This window comes from Nilaparvata lugens, chromosome 12 (genome assembly GCF_014356525.2).
Source record: "Nilaparvata lugens isolate BPH chromosome 12, ASM1435652v1, whole genome shotgun sequence".
Classification (NCBI taxonomy): Eukaryota; Metazoa; Arthropoda; class Insecta; order Hemiptera; family Delphacidae; genus Nilaparvata; species Nilaparvata lugens.
Window position 1 is genome coordinate 21,962,272 of NC_052515.1, and position 26,430 is coordinate 21,988,701.

Sequence of the window (26,430 nt, forward strand, 5' to 3'; positions counted from 1 at the left end):
CTATCCCAGGAACCCTATCATGCAAAAAGTGATCGATGAGGAAGTCGATACAATGCTTGAACAGGGAGTCATAGAACCAGCTGTAGCTCGTGGAGTTCTCCTATCGTATTAGTAAAAAAATCGAATGGGAAAATAAGGTTCTGTATTGATTTTCGTAAACTTAATTCTGTGACTCATAGAGATGCTTACCCCCTCCCAAATATGACTGGTATTTTAGACAGGCTTCGCGATGCTAAATATATATCTACTATTGATCTGAAGAGTGGTTATTGGCAAGTTCCGTTAGATGAGGAGAGTAAAGAATTGACTGCTTTCATAGTGCCGGGCAGAGGCCTATTTCAATTTAAAGTGATGCCTTTCGGCTTACACTCAGCTGGAGCTACCTTTCAACGTTTGCTAGATCAGGTAATAGGGCCTAAACTCGAACCATATGCGTTCGCATACTTAGACGATGTGGTAGTATTAGGGGAGACTCTTGAATCCCATAGAGAACATCTCGCAGAGGTTTTCCAGAGGTTGAGAGACGCAGGTCTAATTATAAATAAAGATAAGTGCAATTTTCTGAAATCTGAGCTGAAATACTTAGGTCATATTGTGACAGAGCAAGGCCTCCGTACCGACCCGGAAACGATTAGGGCTGTCAGAGATTTCCCTACCCCGCAGCGTGTTAAATCTCTCAGGAGCTTCCTAGGGTTAGCCTCCTGGTACCGTAGGTTCGTCCCTAATTTTTCAGAGCTAGCAAATCCATTACATCGTTTGTTAAAATTGAAGGTGAATTGGCAGTGGGGAGAAGAGGAGGAAACGGCATTTCAGAAAATCAAAGATGCTTTAACCTGTGCCCCAGTATTAACCTACCCTCATTTTGAGTTACCCTTTGTGATTCAGACCGATGCCTCCGACGAAGGGTTGGGAGCTGTCTTGACTCAGGAGATTAATGGTGAGGAGAAAGTTATTGCTTATGCGAGTAGGGGTTTAAGAGGTCCCGAAGTCCGATATACTACAACCGAGAAAGAGTGTCTAGCTGTGATATATGCCCTGAGAAAATTTAAGTCATATGTGGAAGGTTACGAAATTACTGTGATTACCGACCATCAGTCCTTGAAGTGGTTGCATGCCATTCCCCATCCCACTGGTCGTTTAGCACGATGGGTAATGGAAATGCAACAATATAATTTGAAAATAAAATATAGGAAAGGGAAGTTCAACATAGTTCCAGATGTACTCTCACGCACCCCCTGTAAGGAGGAGCTCACTTCGGGAGAAACGAACTCCGAGGGAGGGGTGGCCCCTATCGCTATTGGTCGAGAGAACGACGATAGCTGGGTAAAGAAAATTAAATCATTACTGATTGCAGACCCTGAGAAATTCCCCGACTATACAGTTAGAGATGGGTTGTTGTATAGACATATTTGGCCTAGGAGGCGGCTCCAGGAAGAGCAGAGTGCTGAGGGGTGGAAGCTTTGTGTCCCAGTGAGCTGTCGCTCTGAAGTTTTACAACAAAATCATAATGCTCCTACCGCGGGTCACTTTGGCATATATCGTACATATGACAAGATAGCGCGCCTATATTATTGGCCTGGATTGTTTAATGATGTTGCCACCTATGTACGGAGGTGTGATGACTGCAAGGTAGAACAGAGGACCCCATATGGTCGCATGAAAAATCCCCGTAAATTGTTTCACCCTTGGGAGACTGTCAGTACTGATTTAGTCGGCCCGTTACCCCGTTCCAAGTTAGGACACCGTTACATAGTCGTGTTTCAAGATCAGTTCACTAAGTGGACGGAAGTGGCCGCCCTATCTAAGGCAGATAGCGCAGGAGTCACGAAAGCTTTCCGTGAATTGATTGTCACACGGTATGGAGCACCTAGGATGCTCATTTGTGACAATGGAACCCAATACACTAGCAAGTATTTTCGCTCGTATTGTGAGGATAATGGCGTGAATGTGTTTTTCACCCCCCATATTCTCCTAGTTGTAATCCTACTGAAAGAGTGAACCGTGTACTCAAAACTATGATACAAATCTTTGTAGGAGAGAACCACTCGGATTGGGACCGATATTTAAGAGAATTTTGTTTTGCGATGAATACAACTATTCATCAAGGCACCCAATATACTCCAGCTTATCTCAACTTCGGTAGGGAATTGAGGGCTCCAGGTGAGTCCGCATTCGAGTCTCAAGACGATCCACGTACGCAGGGTTTTGAAAGTAGTCAGGCCACGCTACAGAAAAATATTAAGGTATTAATTCAAACCAGGAAAATTGTAGTGGATAATTTGGATAAAGCATATAGGGATGCTAGCCGTTATTATAATCTTCGGAGGCGAGATGTTAAGCTATCCCCAGGTCAGTTGATATATAAGAGAGAACATTATTTATCTTCGGGAGTTGACCAGTTCGCCGCGAAACTCGCTCCAAAGTTCTCAGGCCCCTGGGAGGTGGTTGAGATATTGAGTCCTACAGTAGTGAAGGTTAAAGTAGCAGAGAATAAATCTGTGACTGTTCATGTGAAAGACATTAAGTTGTTACCCCCATGTGTAGAGGAGGAGGAGGGGGAATCTAGCTCTGAAGAACAGGCGAACGCAAATTGCGTTGGTGGAGTGAAGTGCGGGTTGCCTATACTAGCCTTAGACGGCGCAAGGTGCGGGGGCAGCACTTCATTCAACTAGTTATTACGTTTCCCGTTAGATGCCGCGACAGGGTTGATTCACTGGTTTTTTGCTCCTCTCGTCGCATCGCATAAGACGTTCGAACCTTTTCTTTCAGGATATTTTTGTTATCTGTTTATTGTAGGGTTGCTTTTATCGCGTTCCCGATAATGATAATCTTGTCTTTCTACACTGTCGTTACCTGAATATTTTTGTATAAGCCCATCTAGTCGTCTTTCTATTGCTTCAGTAGTGCTTCGACTCTCTTAGCAGTATGGCGCCTCGTCTTGGTCTACTTGATCGCTTTTTATCCATCGCTGAAATGCGTTCACGTAATGTGAAAAGTAGGGAGGATGGTGTGTTGTTCCGTAGTTTGAAGGTGTGGTTGTAGCCGTTATTCCCGACGTCGCCTTGTATGTTCAACGCCAATCCCCCCCCCCCACCTTAGTAGGAGTGGGGTGTCACAAAGTGAATTTTTGTGACGGATAGAGAGCCGTCGTCCAGCATAAAATTAGCGAAATTATTCTATTTTAGAATAGGAATAGGATCGTCTACCAGATATATTTTGTTAGATTTGTAGTTGTGTATACATTATCACTATCGCCGTCAACCCCTTTAAATTAGCAGCATTCGTATCATCTAAACGATAAGCGGCTACCGAGTCGGGCCAGTATCGCTCTTCATGAAATTTCTGGAATAGAAATATTGTTTACCGGCCTGAATTAGTGTAGTAATTAGTATCAGTGTCGTCATTAGCTGCACCCTTATCATCAGCACTAGTGGATTCAAACCCTGTCACATGACTAGTGGCGTGATCGTCTTTTCAGACTCCCATTGGTCAGCAAGCCCCTTTTCCACCGGCCTCCTAATTTTCAGCGACCCGGTGTGGCTTCCAGGAGACCTGGGAGAGAGTCAGTTGTTCGGTGGTTGAGCGTGAGATCGGGTCGCGAATCTCCTCTCCTTACGACGTTACCGACACTAATTATTATTCTATCTTCTGCTAACGTAGAATATTGTAGGTCGAGTTCCGAACAACTCGGAGTTAGAATTCCCTTGTGGGTTTTTCTTTCTTGTCAGCTATTTTTTCCCGAATTCGTATCACTGGGGGTGAACGAATTATTCTTGGTTTTGAAACCTGTAAGGGATCTCAAGTTTGAGCTACAAACAGTTGAGTGGGGAAATTTAGCTAGGCTTTTAAGCAAATTATTTTTGAGGGCTTAATTCTTAAGTCTCGACTCTGTCGCTTCACGACGTTTAAGTTTAGTGCGGGAATTTGTTTGCTATTCTCCGTATTTAATTCTGCAGTGATTCAGGTAACTGTATGTTAGGACTGGTCACTTGTGTGCATTTCCTCTTCTGTAATAAGGTAATCTCAGTTTTTAGGGGTGTATTTCCTTATTAATTTTCATACTATAGAGTGGCCCTGTATTTTAAATTCGCTTAGCAGTTTCTGACTTGCTGTAATTCCAAGTAGGGAAAGCCCAATCCTTTTCCTAGAGAACTCAGGTGCAGCTTGAGCTCGTCCTCGTCGAAGTTTCTAGACTGCGACATCCTTTCTCTTTCTCTCTCTTAACTTTTCCTATTCTATAACCCTTCTAGCTCTCAGGTACAGCTTGAGGACTTCCTCGCCGAAGTTTCTAGACTGCGGCAACCTTTCTCTTTCTCTCTCTTAACTTTCCCTATTCTATAATCCTTCTAGCTCTCAGGTACAGCTTGAGCACTTTCTCTTCACTTTCCCTATTCTATAATCCTTCTAGCTCTCAGGTGCAGCTTGAGAGCGTCCTTGTCGAAGTCACAGACTGCGACTCTTCCTGCTCTCAGGTACAGCTTGAGAACGTCCTTGTCGAAGTCACAGACTGCGACGCTTCCTGCTCTCAGGTACAGCTTGAGAACGTCCTTGTCGAAGTCACAGACTGCGACGCTTCCCACTCTCAGGTACAGCTTGAGAACGTCCTTGTCGAAGTCACAGACTGCGACGCTTCCTGCTCTCAGGTACAGCTTGAGAACGTCCTTGTCGAAGTCACAGACTGCGACGCTTCCTGCTCTCAGGTACAGCTTGAGAACGTCCTTGTCGAAGTCACAGACTGCGACGCTTCCTGCTCTCAGGTACAGCTTGAGAACGTCCTTGTCGAAGTCACAGACTGCGACGCTTCCTGCTCTCAGGTACAGCTTGAGAACGTCCTTGTCGAAGTCACAGACTGCGACGCTTCCGCTCTCAGGTACAGCTTGAGAACGTCCTTGTCGAAGTCCAGACTGCGACGCTTCCTGCTCTCAGGTACAGCTTGAGAACGTCCTTGTTGAAGTCACAGACTGCAACGCTTCCTGCTCTCAGGTGCAGCTTGAGAACGTCCTTGTTGAAGTCACAGACTGCAACGCTTCCCGCTCTCAGGTACAGCTTGAGAACGTCCTCGCCGAAGTCCCCAGACTGCGGCATTCTTCCTCTTACTCTCTCTTCACCTTCCCTATTCTATAATCCTCCTAGCTCTCAGGTACAGTTTGAGAACGTCCTTGCCGAAGTTCCCAGACTGCGGCATCCTCTCTCTTCCTTCCTCTTAATTTTTCCTACCCTGTATAGTGCGAGATCTCAGTTCCAGACTCGAGATCGTTCCCGTCGCGGTCCTCAGACCAGCGAGAGGTGTAGGAAACCTTATGTAGAGCAGGATCTCAGTCACAGATTAGAGATCGACCCAGTCGCGGTTCTCAGACCAGCGAGAAGCTTGGGAGAATCCTTGTAAACCCTTCTCTATCCTCTCATAATAGTCGACATACTGACTATTAATTTAAAAGCGTTTCGGACGATTGAGAGTGATTCCCATACCCTTAAGGGCAGTTACAGATTGGCTCTTAATAACCGGCGCGCTGTCATCAGATCAGCGCGGAAATCCTGTTTAGCAGTTTCAGAATTGCTGAAAATCCTTTCGCAGCTGCAGGCTCGCGATTCAGAAATCCGACACCCGAAACCTCATCCATTGAGCTTTAGTTATCATAAAATTGTAATTGATATACTGTATTTAGCTAGCAGGTTCAGCTTGCTGAGAACTATATCGCGATTCACAGATCGCGAGTTATTGAACAAAACCCCATTAGTTACAGGAAGGAACAATCCTATTAACGAATCTCCATTTCCCAAGCCCGATAAAATATTCCCTATACCTCAATCTCGGTATACCATATCCTGTACCTTATACCTCTTACGCCCCTCCAATCATATTGATCTAATACCGGGTGCGCAGATTCAGTCTGCACACCGACAGCCCGCAGTCTCAGATTGCGAAAACCGTAACAAAAATTCTATATCATTCCTTGTTAAACTCCATCCCGAGTTCCTCCACCTACAACCTTTATTCCGGGCTTGCAGGTACAGCTTTGCTCGCCGTCAACTCGCAGTTGGTTCAGATTGCGTACTACCTTTACAAATATAATTATTTGTGGGGATCTGATATCCGGATCCGTATCCTTGGTTAAGGTTACCTCAATTCTCCCTAACACCCAACCTGAATTCCAAGAGCCGAGGGCCGAATCGGCCAACAACGGCACGGGCACACACTCTTCCCTTCAAATTAAATACCTCCCGTCAAAGACAGAGGGTAAAGAATCAGGACAGGGGGAGAAGTGTAGGTCCAGTATCTCCACCAGTCAATACGGTCACCGACCCCGACCCATACCCGGCTGTAGCTAGTCCGCGTCGTAGCAATACTTCGCAATTATTAGAAAACCTAGAGGGTGGAATAGGACATTCTAATATAATATATATAAAATATTCTTATATCTATAATTTTCTTTAAATAAATTCTTTTCTATAATTTGAATAATTATCACAAGGCTTAATAGCATTCACAGTTGTGAGCTTTAAAAATTATAAATTTGTATTTAATACTGATACATGGACTTCCAGTCAATTCAGAATTCTACAACTTAAAACCTGTTGGTCTGTAGATTTAACATGATATACTTTGATCAATGAGTAAATAATAATTAATAAAAATAACCATTCAATAATCTTAGGGTTTTACGAGTTCGTGCCGTGCATGGAAGTAAGCTTCCTACATAAATCAATAAATTCATAGAACGTTCTTATAGATTATATTATGATAGTATTCATTTATTTCTGAAATTTGAATTGATTTATTAATTCCCCAATTCACTTTTAAAGGCCTTAAAAATGAGCTCATTCAAGACTAATTTTTGCACTCACAAAAATGATGTTCTTGAAGGTCTTGTAGAGTAAATTAATTATTCCCAATAATTAATTAGGTAGGTCCTTTTCATCTCTGCTGGGCTCGCGCGTGGTCCAGATTTCTTATGAATTTCTCTCAGTATTAAAAATATATTTATGGGAACAGATAACAATTAAGAACTCTTTAGCAACACTGAGTTCACAAATAATCAAACATTAATTACAAATATTTTACATTTAAAAAGGGGTTGGCTTGATGATTTTAGAATTTAATAGGAAGAAAGAACCCTAATCTCCATTTGCGTCCTCACAGATCGGGATCACAAGCCAAAGAGAAATGATTTTCAGAAAAATTTCATCTCTTCCTTGAATGATTTGTAAGCTTCCTTCTGATTGGCTCTCTAATTTTAGTAAGACTCAATGCAATTGGTTACTTCAGATTCAGGGTTTCTCCAACTTTGTTATACAAAGATAAATAAAAAGTTTTTATATAAATAAATTCAGTGATTGTCTTAGATTATTCCAATAAATAAATCTCGATATACGATACTATAAAACAGTATACATTTAATTTTTTATGTGAGCTTTGTGTACTCTTGATTTTCATACTTTTTTAGATTGCAATAAATACTCATGTAACAATAATAGTTGTCCTTATCTATTTACATAAACCTTCCCTAGTGTATATAATATTATGTTTTGTGAGTAAAACTTATAATTCAATTTAAACTGGTTGATCGAGCAATCAGCTGATTCGTTAGGTATCGATTCAAAGAACTGTCGATTTATCCTATATCGATTGATTCATTTAGAACAAAGACAAAGAATTCTAACCTCAAATGTACATGCAAACTTTTATTTTGTATGATCTGCCAATAATAAATATAAATAAGCCGCTTTATATTTTTTAAATTCTGCCAATGGATTCTCATTATTGTTGAATCATAATTTGTTTGATTCTCTTATCGCTTTAGATAATATGATACTCTTTATCACCAATAATATTCGATTTTACTTGAGTGGTACTTTGACTAGACTATCTTTTCTTTCTATTTTATAATTCTATTAAAGCTCAATAGTTCATTTCAAAAATATTTTGTGGTGCTAAAATACCACGTGACAATATTCATTTATTATTTAAAAAAATACAATTTTGGGAAGAAGAAACAGGCATTTATTATTTATGAACATTGACTATTAAAAATGTAATTTTTCATTCAACCCTCTCCTCAACTAGCCTACAGTTACTATATTTCTATCTATTTATGTATAAAATAGAATTATAGTACCCTTTCTTTGAAATTATTAAAATAATAGATTAAAAATACTGAAACTAAAAGTTGTTAAACTTTTAGTTGTTATAATTTGTATTTTTAACATATTTTATTAATTTCGAAGAAAGGGTAGGCCTACTATAATTCTATTTTATATATGAAAAAAGTAGCCCTGAATTCATACCGTACATTTTAAGACTCTATTTATTGATACAAACAACACAATCGATTAAAATAATTATTGGTGGAGGACCAACAGACACAGCCCAAAACTGTTCCTTCCCCGGATTTGATTTTTACACTATACCGGTAGGTACTGTAGTCCTGTATCTTATAGTATTATTTATCTTATAGTTAGGTACTGTATCCTTAACAGGCACAGCCCTAAACTGTCCCTTCCCCAAATTTCGATTTATACACTATATCTTGTAGTATCTTATGTCCTGTATCTTATAGTATTATTTATCTTATAGTAACTGTATCCTCAACCATAGGCACTGTTTATGCATTTTTGTTGTACACTGCATTTTGAACTAAGGTGAATAAAATTCAATTTCAATTAAACAAAATACAACAATATTTAAAATTGATTTTTTCGCAGGACAAGAAGTACCAAGTGAATTAGTTCCGTTACCGAAGCCAGTGCAGTTGATTCCGGGCAGAAAGGCGAACGCAACAGTTGAGCTTTTATTCGAAGCGGACAACATTTCGCAGCTCGGCCTCAAGTCGTATCACATTGAGAGGCTGGGCAGTGGTGACTCATCCAAGGTGGACGTCCAGGAGTACAACATGACATTCAATGCTACCGAAGATGTCGTCGTCGATAATGGGGTAAGCGCCCCAAGTAGGGAGTGCCTCACAACTGCAACTTTCAATTTGTCAAGTGTAAACTTTATAGTTCTGTTCAATTATAATGGTTGAAGGAAAGGTTATGGGGGCTAGGTTTTGGCTTTTGAATGACAATATGTCAATATTATTTGTATTCTGTTGATAATTTCAATTATTAATTTATTTATTTGTAAATACACTCACAAATCATATAAATATGATCAGGAAAGAACAACTGATAACTGTTTATACAGAGTGTGTTTACCAACTCCCTACCAATACTCTAGGGCATTGTTCCTGGGTAACAAACATATCTAAATACCATATTTAAGTTGTATGGAAGTCTTCGTTTACTCACACAGCGGCTATTTTGCTTTTTTAATTATTATTTTTTCTGAATAATGGTTATAAACATACGAAATTGAAAATTTGCATATTCATTTATAACAACTAGACAAAGCTAGAAAAAATTATGATAATTTTTAAAATTCATAAAACAAAATGGCGGTCATTTAAAATTTTGTTTCTCAAAAATCTCAGAAACCGTTGATTTTACAGAAATAACTTTTTTTAGTAAATTTAATTGCCTATCGATTAATACTAAATTTTTGAAGATTGGACCAATATTAACTGAAATATGGTACCTAGCTTTAGTGGTTGGTGACCCACATTTATATTTAGAGGGTTATGTAGCGTTATTTTATTGTTTGAAATGACCTGAGATCGTTTACTATTAACATTCAATGCGAATGGAGATTGTTGAATCATTGAGGCGACTCTATATCAGCATGCCTTGGTTTGCACTGCAACAAACTTTCAGTGGTCACCTATCACTAAGGCTGCCATCTCAGTTAATACTGGTCAAATCTTGAAAAGTCCGGTAGCAATGGATAGGCAATTGAATTTACTAAAAAAAGTTATTCTTGTGAAGATTTTGTAAAACCAACGGTTTCTGAGTTATTTAAGAAACAAAATTTTAATTAGCCGCCATTTTGTTTTATGAATTTAAAAATTATCATACTTTTTTCTAGCTTTCTCTAATTGTTATAAATGATCGTGCAAAGTTTCAATTTCGTTTGTTCAACCATTATTTAGAAATAAAATAATAAGTGAATTTGAATTTGAAAAAACAAAATGGCCGCTGTGATGAGTAACTGAAGACTTCCGGACAAATTAAATATGATATTTAGATATGCCTTTTACCCACGAACAATGCCCTAGAATATTGGTAGGGAGTTTATGAACACTCTGTATAATAAACACAAATAAGAAAAAGTTGAAATACTCGCACTTACCGTACAATTAATGATACCTTTCAAGTTGTAAGTACCGATACTACATACATACATACATACATATCCGGGTCCCGTTCCAGCTAGTGCCGGGTCTGGGTGTTTACAATGCCTCTCCATCTTGTTCGGTCCTCCCACCATCGCTCGTCCTCCACCTGCCGCCATCGGTGTCCTCTCTTCTCCACTTCGTTGGCCACTGAGTCTGTCCATCGTCGTCGTGGTCGTCCTCTTGGTCTCCTCCCTTCAATCCTCATCTCCTCCATTCTCCTTGGCAGCCGATCCTCTCTCATTCTCTTCATGTGCCCAAACCAGCGTAGTCTCATACTTTCAACCTTTTCCCTTATACTCCCCATGTTCAATTCTCTTCTTATATCCTCATTTCTAACTCTGTCTCTTCTTGTCTTCCCCTTTATTGCCCTGAGGAACCTCATTTCTCCTGCCTGTATTCGACTCCACTCTCTTTCCGTCATCGTCCATGTCTCGGCTCCGTATAATATGATGGGTACGTAATACATCTTGTACATCATAATCTTTGCCTTTTCTGGTACTTTTCCATCCCAAATCAAATGTTTCACTGTTTGGTAGAAATTCCCCCCCTTTTGTAATCTTCTAGTTATCTCGTGGTTTATTCTCCCATCATCTGCAATTTCACTGCCCAAGTACCTGAAACTTCCAACATTTTTCAGGGGTTCTCCATTCAATCTGATATCTCCGGCAAAATTGTCATCCCTTCCAAAAACCATTACTTCACTCTTTTCCCTGCTTATTTTCAGACCATATTTCTCCATAACCCTACTCCAAGCATCCAACTGCATCTGTACATCCTCAACTGTTTCTCCCCAAATCATCATATCATCCGCAAATATCATTTTCTTATCCCTTTCTCCTACTTCCTCTCTCACTTGTCTATTCATTCCTTCCATAACTACATTGAACAAGGCTGGTGATAGAATACTTCCCTGTTTTAGCCCATTCCTTACTTCAAACTCGTCTGTACAACCACTTTGTGTTCTTACTCTGCACTTATATCCCCTATACATCTCCTTTATTATGCCAATATGTTCTTTCTCAATCCCAAAATTTTCCATTTCCTGCCACAAACCTTGCCTATCCACTGAATCATACGCTTTCTCTATGTCTATAAATAGCATCACAATCTTCTTATTATATTCCCAGCTCTTTTCCATCAGTTGTCTTATGGAGAATATAAGATCTACTGTACTGCGGCCTGGTCGAAAACCATATTGTTCCTCACTTTGTTCAAGCTCGATTTTTGGGCTGATTCTGTTTAGTAATATTCTTTCGAAGATTTTCGCACAGTGGCTCATCAAGGTGATTCCCCTATAATTTTTACAATTCTTCTTACTTCCTTTTTTAAACAAGGGAATTATTTCTCCTTTCTTCCAGTCCTCTGGGATTACTTTGTTTTTCCAGATGCATTTCAGAACTCGGTAAAACCATTGTATTCCAATCGGTCCAGCTGCCCTAATCATGTCGACTGATAATTCATCAGGTCCAGGTGCCTTTCCACTGCTCATTCTCTGAATTGTATCTTCCATTTCCTTCCAGCTGATATTACCCTGGTTTGTCTCCCACTGGTTGTTTCCTTCTTCCTCTAAAAAAAATTAAAAATAAAATTTAAAATTATTAGTTTTCGTTGTTTTTTTCAAGTGAAAATGGACTAAATTTTAAGTGAAACCATAACCCTAACTCGGACTTTTAAAATGTTATCTAAATTTGGGAGAAAAATGGTACAAGGAGTATCCATGTGACATAGACACATGTAAAGAATGAAATATGTTATGCAACTTGCAACTTATTGTATCCCTTGCAGTTCTATTTTTGTTGAATACCGTAACATTTTTATTGGATTAATCAACAATATGTTTTTATCTCCAGGTACTGCAACTAATATTTAACGGCTCAACGGGACTTCTAGAATACGTCACCAAAGATAATGAGACATGGCTTTTCAGACAGAACTTTTACTACTACGAAGCTTCCAAGGGCTACAACTACAACTCAGATAATAGGGCTTCTGGAGCTTATATTTTCAGGCCAGCCAAAGAAACAACCTACCTGATTAGTGAACAAGTGCAGATTTCCGTTTTCAAAGGTAATGTTGTTTTCAGCAAAAGTGATCTTCTGATATACATAGTTTCATTCGATTTATCTATTCGTTCACGGTACTTTTCAATTATTTTGTTGTTCAGTTTCATGTAACGCAGGCCTATCTGGTGAAAAATATATAATTGCCCAAAAATATGCCGGTATTCTGAAAAGCTAAATTCAATTGAGCTGAACTTTGAAAATCTTCAATGTGTACACTCTCACTGTTTTCTGTTTATATCATATTATAATATATTCTGCTGCAGATGGAAGACATCTATAAAGCAGTCTTTTCCAGAACACACAGGAAAGGACAATATGACACTTGAATATGACATAAATGTCGAAACTAGTCGTGTCTAATTTCAAATTAATATTACATGGGTGCTAGTTTTTCAATAATTCAACACTCTTGTAGTCCTATTTAATTTTAAAGTAATCTATTAAACTGCTAATGACGACTTATTTTTAACGTTATGTTATTGTCCATAGGCAAGGAGGTGACAGAGGTCCATCAAGTGTTTGATACATGGCTGAGTCAAATTGTGCGTGTCTACAAAAACCAGGATCAAATTGAGTTCCAATGGCTGGTCGGTCCTATACCTGTCGAGTGAGTATCAAGAGGAATCAAAATCTATTATTCTACTAAGCCTGAAATTTTAGAAACAATGATTACAAGACGATGAAATCAATAAAAATAAAATACTTTATTAATTATCTCAGATATGATCTCAACAACTCAAACTCTTAATATTTATCATGAAGAGCTCTAATTATATCTCTAACAATTCTCTCTCTCTCAGGAAATAAGCGGGTTTATAATTGGGATCACTAATCACTATCATGAATTCTTAACAAATTTTTTTGTCAGAAAAATTGTCAGGAAATTGACAAGCAGAGAAGTTATAATCAAGTAAAAAACAATAATAAATAAATTATCTAGACCACTCAAACTCTCAATAACAGTTCTCACAAAATATTTTTGGTCAGGAAATGAACAAGCAGATAAGTTATAACCAAGAAGTGTAGGATTATAAAACAATATGAAACATCTTATATGATCTCTACAACTCACACTCTCAATATTTATCATAAGGTGTTCCAATTACATCTCTAACAATTGGCATGTTATATTTACTCACATATAACAATTTTCACCTAATTAACTCTTGTCAGGAAATGGACAGGGAGGGAAGTTATGAGCAAGTGTAAGATGACAAAACAATAATAATTATCAAATATGATCTAGACAATTCAAACTATCAATATCTATCATGAGGAGCACTAATCACTCACTCAAAAACTCACCAAAATTATTTTTCTTAGGAAATGGACATTCAAAAAAACGACAACCAGGAACGAGATAGCAAAATCAATAGAAGAATAGAATTTTATATGAATCTGAAACATGGTGGTCAACTCACAATCATGAGAAGTTCTAATAAGTAACCATATTTGAAAATTCTCACCAAGTTGATTTTTTCCCAGGAAATGGACAGGCAAAGAAGTGATCACCAAGTACAAGACGACTCTGCAGACGAACGGAGAACTGTGGACGGACAGCAACGGAAGGCGGATGATAAAGAGGAAGCGCAACTACAGATCGAGTTGGAACTTGACGCTGACTGAGCCAGTGGCCAGTAACTACTATCCCATCACCTCGGCCGCCGCCATCAAAGACGACCAGAGACGCGTCACTGTATTGGTCGACAGGGCACAGGGAGCAGCCAGTCTCCAGGATGGAGAAATCGAAATTATGGTCAGTAACTCACTTCCATTTTGTTATATTTTTCAAGATGGTTTCTCCATAGATTAAAAATGGAGATAATATTAAGAATAGAGATAATATTATTATTATTTAAGACCAGCGATAACCAATGTACTTAGAATATATTGGATGTATTCTAGGTACATTGGAGAGAACTATGTATAGGCACAGAAAAAAGAACCTACACTTCTTGAGAAAGTTGAGAAAAGAAAATGGCACGTTTCTTTACTCCGTGGTTTAGATAAAGTAGTACCTATATGTTTTGTCTTCCTAATCGCAAGACAATTATTAATTGACCCTTATGTGAAATTGGAGTTTTCACAGTTGATTTCAAAAGTAGTAAATTACTACCCACTAGCCTTCTTATTCACAAAGATTTGAACAAGTGTGATAAAATAATTAAAAGAGGAGTGAGAAAAACATCAAGTGAGGTCTGAAATTGGATGAGGTGAAGGTAAGTGAATCTTCATATTTGAATTCACCCTATAAAAATAAAATTAACTGGTATGTGAAACTGTAATGTGATGCTTGAGAATTCAAAATAAATGTTGATGCGCCCCTAAAAGTACTTGGAAGGAGAACTGTGATGATATAAATAGCCTACTGCTTAAGGAAATAAAAATGCAAGTAGAAGTAGAGTTGACTGTAGAAAAATCCAGAGTGGACTGTTGAGGATATAGAACAGTTTTCTTTGAAATGTAGGTCCAACTTACAAAATTATCTCAAAATGGAGAACATATACTTTTAAAAATAAAGAATACAATTTGAATAATAATATAACGTGCGTATAAAGTAAAAATATAGAAATAGGATACGTTATGAGATTAGACTGAAAGTTATGCAATGTATAATGTATTTTTTGATTTTCCTGGTGTTGAAGTGAAAATAGCTCTTTTATTAGAATGGAACTGGTATAATTTTCAATTGGATTTGGAATGTGTATTGACATTGGAAGAGGTACAGTTTAGCCATTTGCCTTTTTCCAATCAAGGACGGTAGAGTGCATTTACGAACAGATATATGAGTCCAACAAGCTAAGCCCACTTTGTTTGGGAATCTATCCCTGAATTGAGAGCACAGCCATATTATAGGAGATGATTGTCATTTTCGTCCGTCCCCGGCATTGTCTCACTGTCAACACTGGATGCATACCCACTAAACTGCCTAGTGTTCCCCAAAAGTAAAACTGGCATCTTCACATAGAGAATTTGTTACTGAGTGTTGCACCTTTCCTGAAGTATAGGTAGTAATTGTACATAATGGAATTCGTAATTTTGAGTGCTTTATCCCGGTGACCAGGTCCACCGCCGCCTTTTGTACGACGACAACAAAGGCGTCAGCGAGCCCCTGGACGAGATCCAGTTCGGCGAAGGTCTGGTGACCCGAGGCACCCACATTGTCCAGCTGACAAGGAGCGAGAACGCAGCCACGCCCTCTCACTCCTCCACCCACCGCATCCACGGCAGTCCCGTAGCCAATGAGCACTCAGCCACCCAGCAGGACCAGCCAATCAGCGACGTTGTCTTCTCGGAGGGGGCGGAGAAACACCGCACCGCGGCCAATCGCATCGTCAACAGTCCCTGGCTGTCGTTCTACCGCACACACAAGACCGCCACTGAGTGGTTGTCCAGTCACAAGACGCAGGTCAGTCTAGAATTCATAATTCATAACTATACTCTGTACAAAATTACTTCTTACTTGGGATTGACATGCGCAGCAGAGAAGGCATACAGCGGCAGGGATACAACGGCGGCTATGTTGCCGTTGTGAACTGGCAAGCGTTCTCTAATTTCCAGTGAGTATTCAAGCGGTCATGTTGAACTTAGGAATTTTCCTCTCTGCAAGCACTGACTCGACTGACTCCAATAGACAAATTGACAACTGCGCTTCCATCTATGACTCTATCCATCACTGTTTTTGACTGATCTCTCTCCGTTTTTCTGCGCCGCAAATTCCTCCAATTCTGAAGTAATTTTGAACTGAGTAAAATGAATACATTCATTAAAATACATAGTTTTTACTTCATATTATTAAAATTTTCGTGCATTATGTAATGGAGTAGATTCACCTGGCTTTTACTGGTGGTGAGTCCCTTGCGGGAAGGTCCCAACTCGCCTGAATATATAATTTTAGCCGTCATTTGGCCTTATAACTGTCATACTTCAGCAGGGACTGTATGTATGTTAAAATGTTTAAATATTATTATAATTTTTTTTTTGTAAATTATGTTTACATTAGAATCATTAATAACTTTTGGAACTTCCATAGCCTAATATAGATTATCTAAAGTAAGCCATGGAACTCTTTCTTTCTTTATCCGGCGCTACAGCCCTAGGTGAGCTCTGGCCTTCTTCACAACAAACCTCCATTCTTCCCTCTTCATGGCTCTTTCCTTCCATCCTCTTACCCCCATCTTTCTCAGGTCATCCATCACTTGGTCCACCCACCTGTTCCTTGGCCTACCTTTCTTTCTTCTGCTGTGCAACTTGCTATTAAAAACTATTTTCGGCATTCTTGCCTCACTCATCCTCATCACATGCCCCAACCACCTTATTCTTTGGGTTTAATGAAGCGTACTATATTTTGTCCTTTTATTAATGCTTCTATTTCCTCATTTTTTCTTATTCGCCATTGCTGCTCATTAAAATGAACGGGACCGTAAATTCTTCTTAGTATGGATCTTTCAAAGATTTTTAACGCATTTTCGTCAGCCATATTCCAATCAAGGACGGTAGAGTGCATTTACGAAAAGATATATGAGTCCAACAAGCTAAGCCCACTTTGTTTGGGAATCTATCCCTGAGTTGAGAGCACAGTCATATTATAGGAGATGATTGTCATTTTCGTCCGTCCCCGGCATTGTCTCACTGTCAACACTGGATGCATACCCACTAAACTGCCTAGTGTTCCCCAAAAGTAAAACTGGCACCTTCACATAGAGAATTTGTTGCTGAGTGTTGCACCTTTCCTGAAGTATAGGTAGTAATTGTACATAATGGAATTCGTAATTTTGAGTGTGCTTTATCCCGGTGACCAGGTCCACCGCCGCCTTTTGTACGACGACAACAAAGGCGTCAGCGAGCCCCTGGACGAGATCCAGTTCGGCGAAGGTCTGGTGACCCGAGGCACCCACATTATCCAGCTGACAAGGAGCGAGAACGCAGCCACGCCCTCTCACTCCTCCACCCACCGCATCCACGGCAGTCCCGTAGCCAATGAGCACTCAGCCACCCAGCAGGACCAGCCAATCAGCGACGTTGTCTTCTCGGAGGGGGCGGAGAAACACCGCACCGCGGCCAATCGCATCGTCAACAGTCCCTGGCTGTCGTTCTACCGCACACACAAGACCGCCACTGAGTGGTTGTCCAGTCACAAGACGCAGGTCAGTCTAGAATTCATAATTCATAACTATACTCTGTACAAAATTACTTCTTACTTGGGATTGACATGCGCAGCAGAGAAGGCATACAGCGGCATGGATACAACGGCGGCTATGTTGCCGTTGTGAACTGGCAATCGTTCTCTAATTTCAAGCGAGTATTCAAGCGGTCATGTTGAACTTAGGAATTTTCCTCTCTGCAAGCACTGACTCGACTGACTCCAATAGACAAATTGACAACTGCGCTTCCATCCATGACTCTATCCATCACTGTTTTTGACTGATCTCTCTCCGTTTTTCTGCGCCGCAAATTCCTCCAATTCTGAAGTAATTTTGAACTGAGTAAAATGAATACATTCATTAAAATACATAGTTTTTACTTCATATTATTAAAATTTTCGTGCATTATGTAATGGAGTAGATTCACCTGGCTTTTACTGGTGGTGAGTCCCTTGCGGGAAGGTCCCAACTCGCCTGAATATATAATTTTAGCCGTCATTTGGCCTTATAACTGTCATACTTCAGCAGGGACTGTATGTATATTTAAATGTTTAAATATTATTATTTTTTTTTGTAAATTATGTTTACATTAGAATCATTAATAACTTTTGGAACTTCCATAGCCTAATATAGATTATCTAAAGTAAGCCATGGAACTACCCAATATAAAGGTACCTAATGAATGAAATAGATATGATCACTTTCACATGTGATAAGAATTGACAAGAAATCAATTTCATTCATTTTCTCATCAGGACATTCATTTATCACACATGTTTGCATGTATACAGTCATTCTCCTAACCGGCAAATGTCAACAATAATAGTACCACAGGTCCTTCATAAAGTTATAATGATATATTGATGAATGAATTCATAATATATTTTCATACCTTCATTTACATTCTTTGATACATTCATAGAGAAAATACCGAGTGTTCAAAAAGTGTCTCTGCAGAAACTGCGTGGTGGAATATTGTGTTTTATTTAGAAACCAGTTTGACAAGTTTTTGAGAGTTGAGTGTTTTCTCCTGTACACTCTTATATATATTGTGCAATACCAGCACGAAACGGTCGTCGCCACACCAAAGAATGTGAGTGTTTTTTTCACTTTAAAGTTATATTAAAATACAATAGTTATAATAATAGTGAAAACAATATGGATAACCAACAAGGAATATATTTTATACATGGAAAAATGTTGCTTTAAATTGCAGTACAACGGAATACTGAAGAATCCTCTGCCATCGAACGTGAATCTGCTGACATTGCAGTGGTGGTCGGCAAATTCATTCCTGGTTCGATTTGAGCACATGTATGACGTCAACGAGCATCAAACACTATCTCAACCAGTCACCTTCAATTGTTCTGTAAGTATACTTAATCATCAAATAATTAAAACGTAATAACGTATTACATCAGGGCTACTTTGATTCGTTAGCTAAAAAATAACTTCATAGTACCCTTTTTAAAAAACTTTCCAATATAGAATACAATAATAACTAGTTTTTCTTGAAATAAAAGGAATTACTTTACAATTAATAAAAAAGTAAGTCCAACAATTGCGCTAACAACTGTATTCTACAGTTGTATTCTAACAGTAGACAACTTACAGTAACAGTAACAACTTATCATTAAATAGCAAATTTTCATGAACAATTCCATATAAGAGATATTTTTATTTCAACCAAAAAAACCTGAAACAAAACAAATTTAAATCACTTTTTAAATTTGTAAACAAATCAAAACAGGACATTGAGTAGTGACATTGAGTCACTTGTTCAAACTCAAAAACAAGACATTTAAACTTTAGAAATTTGGAGAGAAAATACTTAAAAGAGAGGTCACCAAAGAACAATAGTTATTGTCTAATTGAAAATAAAACTTGTCAGAATGTTTCCTTGTAATTTAAAACTCTAATAATCTTCCTCTATTCACTTTCAGAGAAATTCAATTCTAAGACTGGCAAATTGTGATACCATAATTTTTAGACTTGAACAGGTTGATAACAAAGTCTCAGCGGTAAACGTTTGAAAAAATATTTGTTCAACAATATAATAAAATAGGCTTATGGCCTTTATTGGATTACTCGAAAGCAATTTCAACAATAAATGGTATTTATTGTCTTTTTCGTTAGGGCTACTCTTGAATAGAAATAAAAATAAAAACCTAAGTACCCTTTTATAATTTTATAATGTTTTATAATCAAAACATGTTTCGGCTATGATGCCATTATCAAGTGATTGAAAAAATGACACTTGATAATTGCATCATAGCCGAAACATGTTGTGAGAGAACAATTTTGCAAAAGGGTACTTGAATTTTTATTTCTATTTCTATGGTATTTATTATTTACAGGTAATTTTCCCCATGGCCAAGTGCCATCTGGGGGGATTATAGTCATCAATGATTTGTATTTCTAGTGGATGAATTAAGAGCTGATAACTTTTGTGTGTGGCCAGGATTTCTTCTCAGACTTCACCATCACAAAAGCAGTTGAACTGAACCTGTCAGCCAGCAAGGAGAAACAGAACATGTCCAGACTGCGCTGGAGACACGAGGGACCCATCACCAAGACCAACCAGCCTGACAACAAGCCACTGGACGAGTCCCTCACCGTAACCCTCAACCCCATGGAAATAAGAACATTCAGGTTATATGTTACACGAAAAACCACATGATAACTCACCACCCACAACTATTGATGGACTATTTTAATGTGTGACAACTGAATTCCATGCAAATTCAGTGTTAAATTTCCTTCAGATCAATCTATATAAAGGTACCTTACTTGAATCCTATGTTATATGTATATCTAACAGATCACCATTATCTATCTAGAGTAAGGTGCTGTCTTTCCCTTGAACTCTCATTATATTTGTAAAGGTATCTTACTTGAATCCTATGTTATATGATTATCTAACAAATCACAGTTATCTATTATGAAGTACTGTGCTATCATCCCTTCTAAATTCCAAATTTCTAAATTTGCATTATATTTGTAAAGGAACCTTACTTGAATCCTGTGTTACTAAGTACTGTATTACAGAGCACTCTATAATTTATATAGATTTTAGTGTTATCTTTCCATCAGGTTTTTATCATCATCCTATCTTAAGGTACCGTACCTTGTTGAATAATAATTTGTGCTATCTTTCCTCTCCAACAAATAATTATGATCTAATTTGTGAAGATTTCTCGTGTTATATTTTTTATTAATTATCTACTATTATTATAAATGTACATTTATGCTGTAATTGATTAGTCATTATCAAATTCAGTTTCAAAATTTCAATTTGATGTGTTCTCCTAAAGATTACCATTATCTAGATTATCTATTCATAAATTTCCGTGTTATAGTTTACTTCAATATTATTATTAGCGTATGGCTTTCAATGATGGGGAGACCCAAGGGTAGTTCCACCTCGCCGTATATAGTCCAAAGTTCCCTAATGGGAAACCGGACACTAAGGTTATAGTGAGAAAAATACTTTAAATTTTTCACATTTCACTTTAAAATTATTTTTGATGTTAAAAAGTCCAAACATATATAAAACTGAAACAAAACACAATTTTACTTCAATTATCATTATTTCCAATGTACATTCAGGTTGTTATTGATAAGTCATCATCAAATTCAGTGTTAAATTTACTTTGGGCTATCAGTATCTATCTAAAGGTACCTTACTTAAATTCTGTTGTGTTATCTTTCCTATATATTACTGTACCATTATCTATACAGAGGACTGTTTCATCTCTCTCCTCTTTTAGAGTTCTATCATGATGAATGTAATATTTATAGGTGATTAATAAGTTTGACATTAGTGTGTTTGAATTTTCTTTAAATGTACCTTCTTGATTCTGTGTTATCTCACTCACAGATAATCAGTCATTATCAAGTCAATGTTAAATTTACTTCAGATTGTCATTATCTATATAACGATACCGTATCTTACTACTTGTATTCTGTATTATCTCCTCTTTCATATTTTATTACCATCATATAATCAAATATATGTTTTGTTTTTTTCCTTTGGACTGATGATATAATACGGAAGTACTTAACTTTGCATGATAATTTATTATTCTCACAGACTACCATAAAAACTATGTGTAATTTTTTCCTTCAAGTTCCTGTCATTAACAATATGAATTTAATTGACTTTTATGTTATATCTTCTACCATAGATGAAGGATAAGTAAGACTATATTATTCTTGTCTCTGCTTCTACTGATTGGCCTTCGTGAAGGGAGATTTATTATGTGCTATTTTCCTTTAAGATCACTTTACTCAACACTTCAAATTTCATCATCATTATCAATGTGATTCATCTATTGTGAATTAATTATTGAAGTACGTTTTATGTATTTTTTTTCATTTCTACTTTTACTGGCTCATTTTTCGGAGGTAAATCAAATTTTCATCAAGAACAATTTTAACAAAAAACAAAATAGAATAACTTGAATAATAAGATAAAGAACATAAATCTCAACTTACTTTTAAACAATTAACTCTCACTATTATCTTTCAGTTAGTTTTAGTGATGTAGGATAGGCCTATATTAGTTACGGTAATAATTTGAAGAGGAAACCAAAGTTATATTTTCAGTTTCCTTTCTCATTCTACTTTTTGGAAGGAAATTAGGAGTTATCAACTGTAATGTGCTTGTTCGGATCAACTATTGTTTTAATCACTTTAAACAATAATTTTCAAATTTTTAGATTTGTATAGATAGCCTATTATGGTCAAAATAGATTAATAAAATCAACACTTATCTTTGTTCCGAAAGGGATTTTTAGTTATGTAATTTGATTATACTTCTTTCACCATTAAGTTTTTTAAGTTTGTTACTTCTTCCAAATAAATAACATTAGAGTGAATATCAATTGTTCTGTGAGTATTTATTGTTTAATTTAGATATAATATGATTAGTTGTAGCAATGTATGGTTTATATGCACAAATGAATATGTGTACTTTATTGTATTTTGTGATTAAAATCTTGTGCCCATTGTCAATTTTCACGATTCATTTACCTGGTAATAGATCTACTACCGTACTTAATCAAAAATGATGATAAAACTATTTTAATGTATGATCAATTAAGGCCTACATTTAGTCATTTATTTAATTTTGAAATGTCACGGGTTTTTTAATTATTGCAGCTCAAAATATCATTCACAATCCTAAAATTGGATATTGAGGAGCAAAAATTTTATTTTATTTTGTTTCTTACTACTGTTAGCAATTCTCAAAACTCTCTCCATTCCAATAAATTCATGACTAAAACCTTTAGTCATATACTATTGACTAAATGTTTATGAAGGTAGCTACCTATTTTAATAACAAAAAAAAAAAACAGTATCAGAAACATATCTAACCATCATTATGCATGTGAAATAATAACTATTGGATTATTGCTGTCATAGTGAAAATATTTTTAAAAGTCTAATAAAAATCAGCAATATTATCATTCTCATAAAGTAGCATTGAGCTCCTCGAAATCAATAAGTATCGGCAGTACCTATCTATTATAATGGGAGAAGAACTAATTGTACAACAGTTTATAAAAATGATTAAGTTTCATCTATGAATAATATTATACAGCCATTTGAGTCAGTCTCATAAAAATCATTAGAACAGTACTGTAGGCCAAGCCTTTTCAATAATTAGCCTTCTTATTTAAGAAAGGCTGGTGAGTTTTATTGGCTTAGAAAATCTCATTCTTTACTTTATAAAACATGCCCTTATCCCTTGGCCTGATAAAATCATTAAATTTGTGTTGTAATTATTGATATAATAATTATATCATAATATTGAATTAGATAAAGTCATTAAAAATGCTACCGGTAGCCTACTAGTAGTTCTGTGAACAGTAGATCTCGCGCAGTTATAAACCGCAGCCTCCTCTTATACTGCCCATCACAGTAAATCCTGTCTGTATGTCGTGTCGGCGAGATATCGGTGTGAAAACGGCTAATGGCTGTTTGGGTTGGTGTATCAAAAATGCTAACATGAAAAGCTAATCTCCTTCAAGACATACTGGCAACCCGACAGCCCAAGTTCAAAGCAGAGAAAGTTCGAGAGACAATACTATGTTATTTTAGTTATCAATTGCATGCGTTATTGCACGCAATCAATAGTTCATTTATTCACAATAATGGAGATAACGGGTTTCCCCAAATATGTCTCCTTAACAATAAAAATTGTACAGATACAAATGAAAAAAGAAAAATAATGATAAAAATGATACGAACTTATGCAATAATAAATGATACAAACAATAAAAATACCACCTAATTCAAAAATGGAAAATACAGAGATTTCAAATACTTATGAAAAAAGTAAAAATAAAACAAATTGAGAATTCAAAATTCAAAAACTTATAAAAATTAAAGAATATAATAACACATAATGAACAAAAATTTTATCAACAGAATAAATAACATTTATAACTGACGACGTCCCAAACCATATGCATATCCACACTGATACACCAACTATTTATTTGATCAGATCATGCTTAGGCCTACACACGATTTAATTATCATTTAACGCTTTCCGGAATTTAGCGCGAATCCAGAAGACATCTAGGCGCACAGACAAGCTGTTATAATTTCTTTGCATCCTATATTTTAATAGTGCATAAAAATTGCATTCAATGAGGCATGCAATTTATAGTCTACATAGCCGCTGATTTTTTACCAAGTTACATTGAGATATTGAATTTCATGCGTCATGGCATGCGATTTCTAATCCACTCGACAGCTGATTAATTTATGATGAATATTCTATAGTCTGATTTTTACTCTAATATTGTCGTATGAAGGATGCTCCTTTTTCCTTTTATATTATCCTTGAAATGCAAAATTTCCAAAAACCTTGTTTATACGTCGACGCGCAATTAAAAAAGGAACATATACCTGTCAAATTTCATGAAAATCTTTTACCGCGTTTCGCCGTAAATGCGCAACATATAAACATTTAAGCCTAGGTTTCTCTGAACCACGCAGCGTCACTGCGTGATGCGGGATGACGTAATCACGCAAAAGTCTGCTGCAACTATTGCTATACGGATGTGTTTTCTCTGACTTCACGCGCGCAATTCTCTGTGATTCCCGCCCTTTCAACAGTGCGTGATCCCTGTGCGCGACGCACTCGAGTCTGGGATCCCAGACTTTTGCAGTAGTTATTTTCCAGTAGTCGCCATTCCACCTCCTTCATTCCACCATCTTCTATTGATTAGACGTGTTGTTAACAGTGGCGTATCCAGAAAAAAAAACATGGGGTATCATAACATTGTCGTAGGAAGAACCTAAACTTTTGGGGGTCACCGGGGGGCGTGGGGGTATTGTATATCCCCCACAAAAAGTGGGTCTGGGGGCTCTCCCACGGAAAATGTTGATACTATACCTTCAAATTAGTGCGATTTTACGCGATTTCCACTGAAAAGTAAAATTTCATTCAAGGTTTTTTGTTCAAGTTGGCTAATTATTATTTCGATTTCCCTTTGAAAATGTTATAGACCTATGATTTTTTTATTGAATAACAAATAGAATAAAATGGAATTTTAAAAGTAATTCAATTGTTTTAAAAAATCAGTTTAAATAACCTGAATAGGCCTACTCATTATTAGATAACTATAATTTCGGTTCAAATTTTTTTACAACTTTCAACACCATAGTATAGGCTTAGTTTCAACATGATTTCACTATTCTTCATAATTTTGTCAAATTCACAATACATCCCCATATCCCCCCTGGATTTTGTTCTGTCATGCTTGTCTGTTCTGCTTTTCCTGACTTGAATTTGTTATTTAAATTGTAGCCTTCCTCGCTATTCCTTGGTTTTCATCATCTTTTATTTATAAATTTAGAGTTATTTATAATTTAGTTTTCCACTTTTTTTATCCCTTCTTAATGCATGGGAATTATAGATTCATCATTGAAAATTATTTTTTATATTACTAATTAATAATTTACAATAGTGACAATATTTTTATACTATTAATATTTCGAATAATTGTTTGAATTTTTATAGCTCGCGCTTTGCGCCTGGTGCAATATCTCATGGATAGATGGATGAATAGAATTTTCATTACTATTTTGAAATAATGTGATTAAAAAATCAATATAATTGCATATTTCACAGTTTTGTCTCAAAATATATCTAAAAATTGATTGAAATTTAAATTACGGTAACTAATATAAAAATAGCTAATAAAAGTCGAAATTCATCGACAAAAAAAATGTCACTGACCGAGGTTCGAACCTAGATCATGTTTGTAATTCACTGAGCTATGAGTTCTGATGTATTACGCCTTTACGCTCTCGGCCATTGCATATTTTTGATCGAAGAGGCCTGTAAGTCAGGTAACGTATGTAGGCTACTATAATATAGTGTAGCCTATAGCGGCAAACTTGAAGCCGTTTGCCGGCATTTTCACAACAAAATATTGCTCTGAAAATAGTTAAATCATAGAGAAAACATTCGAAGATTCAATCTTGAGTGGGCCTAATGTTTTCTCTATATGGTTTGATATTGAAGAAAAATTATCTAAAAGTTTTAATAATGAATTACGGAAAAATTACTAGGAATTTTTCAGTCAAGGCTGAGTTTCACCAGTAGGCTTACCTTAAACTTTAGATCTCTGCTGTATTTTCCTATTATTATTGTTGATTGTATTGCATTAAGAAGTGGAATTCGATAATAAAAAGAAACAATTATTACTCTACCTCACTTTTAAATATTGATACAATTATTGTACTTTGATTTCAAATTCGATTCTTCACTTTTAAAGACTTGCGATACTTACCTTTCTGACAATGGACAATGCAGCCAACATTATATTGTTGAGGCTATGGAGATATCATCGTATTCTATTGTTTGATATCAAAAACACAATAATAAATATTAAATTATGAAACAGTAATTCATAAAATATATTATAGACA

General features: G+C 36.7%; 1 protein-coding gene across 1 annotated transcript in view; it reads left to right on the plus strand.

Moving 5' to 3' along the window:
- The window catches only part of LOC111057193 (lysosomal alpha-mannosidase), a 72,539-nt gene extending 50,045 nt beyond the window's left edge, over window positions 1-22,494 (plus strand). Inside the window, exons 11-17 of the mRNA XM_022344632.2 lie at window positions 8,704-8,933; window positions 12,122-12,338; window positions 12,824-12,941; window positions 13,820-14,090; window positions 15,399-15,743; window positions 18,695-18,847; window positions 19,940-22,494. Coding sequence (XP_022200324.2) covers window positions 8,704-8,933; window positions 12,122-12,338; window positions 12,824-12,941; window positions 13,820-14,090; window positions 15,399-15,743; window positions 18,695-18,847; window positions 19,940-20,158 — 1,553 coding nt within the window. The 3' untranslated portion in view covers window positions 20,159-22,494. The remainder of the gene's footprint in view (window positions 1-8,703; window positions 8,934-12,121; window positions 12,339-12,823; window positions 12,942-13,819; window positions 14,091-15,398; window positions 15,744-18,694; window positions 18,848-19,939) is intronic.
- Window positions 22,495-26,430: the final 3,936 nt, after the last annotated feature.